The following is a 4,114-nucleotide window of genomic DNA, read 5'->3' as shown; positions in this document are numbered from 1 at the left end:
TGCTGAGTGCCAGCCAACTGCCCACCTGGCTTCTCTGCAGCTTTGCAACTTTTGACCCAGGTCTGAGTGCCATGTCATCACCTGAGCCCCTTCCAGTCACTGCAGGTCCCTAAGGAAGAGAGAAATTACAGCATACCATGTCATGAGATTTTACTTCCTTTGAGAGATGCCAGCTCACAGTCCTAATGTCAGCCAGGCGCGTCTGCAGGTGTGAGTGAGAATGCACACCTGTGTGTGTGTGCCCTGCCCTCGCACAATGCCCTGGTCCCATTCAGTGATGCCGTTATGCGTTTAGGTAAGCTGCAGTGTGTGGTGAAAAGTTCTCATTCTTTGGTTGCAAAAGTGCCTCCAGGGAAGGCCGTGCTAAATCCTTAGTTGTGCTGGAACCCCACAGGCATCCCAGGGGTGGCTGTTGTCGTTACTGACTTCACTGAAAAGACCGTTCAGTTTAATACCTTGTTTGTCCGAAAGTTATCTTAATGCTTTCTGTTTAGGTCCTGAGAAACAGAAAGAGGCCCTGGAAACAGGAAAATATCTGCAGACACTGCCCCCTCTGCTAATGAAAATCATGAAGGACAAAGCACGTGGTAGGTGTATTTCCGTCTGTTCCCTGAAAGGCTTGTGAAACTGAATTTCTAGAAATACATGTGGAGAAACTGCACCATCTTCCTGATGAGAAGCAGTTACTTACAGTCCCACTCCCTTACCTCCTTTCTAAAGAGACAGGTGGAGCACCTATGCGCTGGCTTGCATTTTGGAACGGCAGAGTTCGCACACTGACTGTCCCCCTGAGAGTAATAGAGGCCATGCACACAACTGTCACTCCAGGTAAGGGCCGCTCATAGAGCTCCGTGGCCGTGGTTAGAGGTTGCTCCCCTCCCACTGCAGCCAGTTCCCAGGGACTTAGGAACTTTGTCCTTTTGGGAACTAGGCCACCAGAACCACATTCAGCAGATAAGAAGAGGAAACAGGACCCTCCATAGTACCTCCTGTGCACAGACCCTGCATTCCAGAGCTTGCTGTGCTTCCCCTGAGCCACCAGGCACAACAGCAGCCCGGAGCGGGATCCTTCCTGTGGTTGCTCTTGTCCATGTCACTCAAAACAGCAGCTGGTGAAACAGATCCACATTGTTTTTCCAGGTGCGGATGGTGAGGAACACGCAAATGCCGCAGACAATAATTTTATCGAGAAGTACTGCCTGGGATTCGGTGCAGCTATCTTCGTTACCATGCTGATGGCAATGTTTTCGTGCTATCGTCTTGTCCGACAACGGAGGCAGATAAACCAGTGAGTTCTTGTTCACCCCCAACCCCATCCTGCCCCCTCTCTTTACTATAGGGATCCTGTGAGCAAGGAGGCATTTCTAGTTAAAGCAGCATAGAGAAGCCAGTTAGTTGTTGCCTAACACTGTCTGAGATTGACACTGTCAGACATTTAACTGGCCTCGCCATTCCTGCTGCATGTTCTTACTGCTGGGCCTGAGACAGGCCCGGAGCTGAGAGTGACTCTGTCATGCACTGTGAGGAAGGAGAGCAGGGGGTTCTCCTGTGCCCTCAGCACGTTTCTCTCCCTGCAGGCGCCTTGCTGAAGATGCTGCAGTCCAGCATATTGCCCACAGCAACCTCACGCTTGGACAAACAGCTTGCTCGCCTCAGTGCGCCGCACAGAAAAGACGTGGCACAAACAACCGGTGCCTGTGCAGTGACAATCTGCCCACCAGCCGCAGAGCACCACCAGAGCGGCCCCTGCCAGGCCTGATGGCTGTCGGGCTCAGCTGCTCCCAGTGCAGCCCCCGTAGCCCACCAGCCCAGGCTCCGTGGCCCCTGGGAAGTACATCAGGCCCAGTGGCCCCTATCCACCTTGGGCATCAACACCTCTTTCAGGGGACAGGAGGGACCCACCTGGTTTGGAAGCTTGCAGTCATCGGCTAGCACCCAAACAGCAGCACCCTGGCATCAACACCACCCTCCCGTCCCCCTCCACCATCCTTCAGGGGTTGGCAGTGGCTCCCTCAAAGTGTCACCCGCAGGCAGCCACTGCCTCAGGGAAGCCTGAGAGGCCTGTCAGCCTCCAGCACCATCTCTGCCCTCACCCTCCCCTCCACCATCCATCAGGGGATGGAAGCGACCCCAGCAGAGTATAGACCTGGGGACATCATCCAACAGACGGACGACCATTGCCTGGGGGAAGCCAACTGGCCCAGCAGCCCCCTGTCCCCCCCAGGAACTGTCACCAACTTTCCTTCACCATCCTTCAGGAGGTTGGAGCAGCCCCCACAGGGTGGCAGTTTGAGGGCATCATCCGACACCCAGAAAACCACAGCCAGGGGAAAGCATACCAGGCCCCACAGCTCCCAGCCCCCCACAGCACCAACTCTGCCCTCCCGCTCCTCTCCTCCATCCTTCAGGATGTGGGAGTGGCCCCCCCCCACAGGGTCGGCATGGGGGCAACACCTGTAAAACCTCTGCCTGGAAAAAGTATGACAGGCCCAGCAGCCCCAAGATCCCCCCAGCACCACCTCTCTCTTCATGCTCCTCTCCACCATTGGTCAGGGGGTGGGAGCATCATCACTGGTCAACACAACAGGGGGTTCTTTCTTTAACATCCTTATTACACCTTCCGAACTGAGTATACCTTTTCTACAAAAATTCTCAGCACCACAGATGATCATATTCAAAACATCTATAACTATATGGAATATAGATATTGTAAATTAATTCAATAAAATTCAACAACAAAACAAAATAACCAAGAAGCTGCTTCCTTCAAAAGGCAGAGTATTCTGACGAGGAGAAAACAGCAATACTAACATCACGTCACAGCGTTGCCATCAGGGCTCAAGCTAAGGCAGCCAGCTGACCAGGGCAGAACTTGTGTTAGATGCTGCTCAGTGACAACACCCAGAATGAAGTAGCAAGGATGTGAAGTGTAGGAGACTACTTGCGCTTATCACATTCTGTCTGCTGTAACAGCACTACTCAAAGATTTCTAATCGGGCCAAGATCTTTGTGAAGCAGCAGTTTGTTCATTACTGCCATCATGGCCGCACACCCCTACTGACTGTTGGGCAGGGCTGCAGTGGAGAACGCCCTCCACACGCAGTCCTGGGCAGGCAAGGGCTGTCGGTGCACAGTGCCACACGCTCCTTGCCATCTGCACACACGTGGGCTGGCTTTGCACTGCCAGGCACATCGTCTCGCCTGGGCACTGCAGGTCCTCGCTTGGTGGTATGCAGAGACAGCGGGGCCAACAGATGAAGTTATCTGTGTTGTGTGCAATACTTGTATGACTTGGGAGCTGACAATCCTTGTGGTTCTCTGTCCTGCTCCAATTTATAGGAAGGAGAGGAGGTCCATACGTGTATGCCTGAGCATGGTTCAAATGTTGGAGGACGGACGCTATTACGATTTAGGGTGATTAGGAAGGGAAGGCGGGCAATAGAAAAGAAAGGAAAAAGAATCAAGGAGTCTTTATAGGAAGCAAGAGGGAGAGAGAGTCGCCACCATGGATCTGACGTGTTTAGTAGTTCAGTCATTGATCTTCAGTAGTGGTGGGTCATCAGGAGTTGTTGTTCCGCTGACGATGACTGTGACCACGGCAACAGTTTCCAATGATAGTATAAACTTACAAATAAGTCCAACGTGGTTCAGTCAGCTCTCCTTGGTGTGACAGCTCAAATCCAAAATGGTTGAGTCAGCTCCCCTTGGAATGGCAGCTTCTGGCTCTGGGAACTCATCTGGACCTTGCCAGCAGACAAGAGGGAGCAGGGATGCCCACCTGCTTCTTGTTCTTCACAGGACACGATGGTATCATTCCCCAGTTTTCCCATACCAAGCTGGAGCCAGATCTTCTGCCAGTAAACACTTCTGAGCACCCTCTTCTGGAGGTGAACAGCTCTGGAGGAAGGTGCTTTCAAATGTCCACAAAGTGATGTTGATTGTCACACAGTAGCACCCATCACTTGCCTCCTCCATAAATCAGTTACAGTCTTGTTGGTGAACCTGAAGACAAAAGGTCAGCGCGCTGGGACAAACAGCCACACACCAGTATCACAGAGTCACAGAATGACCCAGGTTGGAAGGGACCTCATGGATCATGAAGAACAAACCCCCC

General features: G+C 52.6%; 1 protein-coding gene across 1 annotated transcript; it reads left to right on the top strand.

The window, feature by feature from the left end:
- The first annotated feature begins 429 nt into the window (after nt 1-429).
- On the top strand, nt 430-2,746 carry LOC146752308 (uncharacterized). The gene is made up of 4 exons (XM_085532040.1): nt 430-587; nt 721-828; nt 1,141-1,288; nt 1,578-2,746. Exons 1-4 carry the CDS (start codon nt 560-562, stop codon nt 1,930-1,932), a joined length of 639 nt encoding a protein of 212 aa, XP_085388166.1. The 5' UTR covers nt 430-559; the 3' UTR covers nt 1,933-2,746.
- The last annotated feature ends 1,368 nt before the right edge of the window (nt 2,747-4,114 follow it).

The sequence above is a fragment of the Coturnix japonica genome, unplaced genomic scaffold, assembly GCF_054131305.1.
Source record: "Coturnix japonica strain WE unplaced genomic scaffold, WE-NBRP24 Scf047, whole genome shotgun sequence".
NCBI classification, from domain to species: domain Eukaryota; kingdom Metazoa; phylum Chordata; class Aves; order Galliformes; family Phasianidae; genus Coturnix; species Coturnix japonica.
Note: the sequence above shows the minus strand (reverse complement) of the source record. Positions and strands in the feature narration are given on the sequence as shown.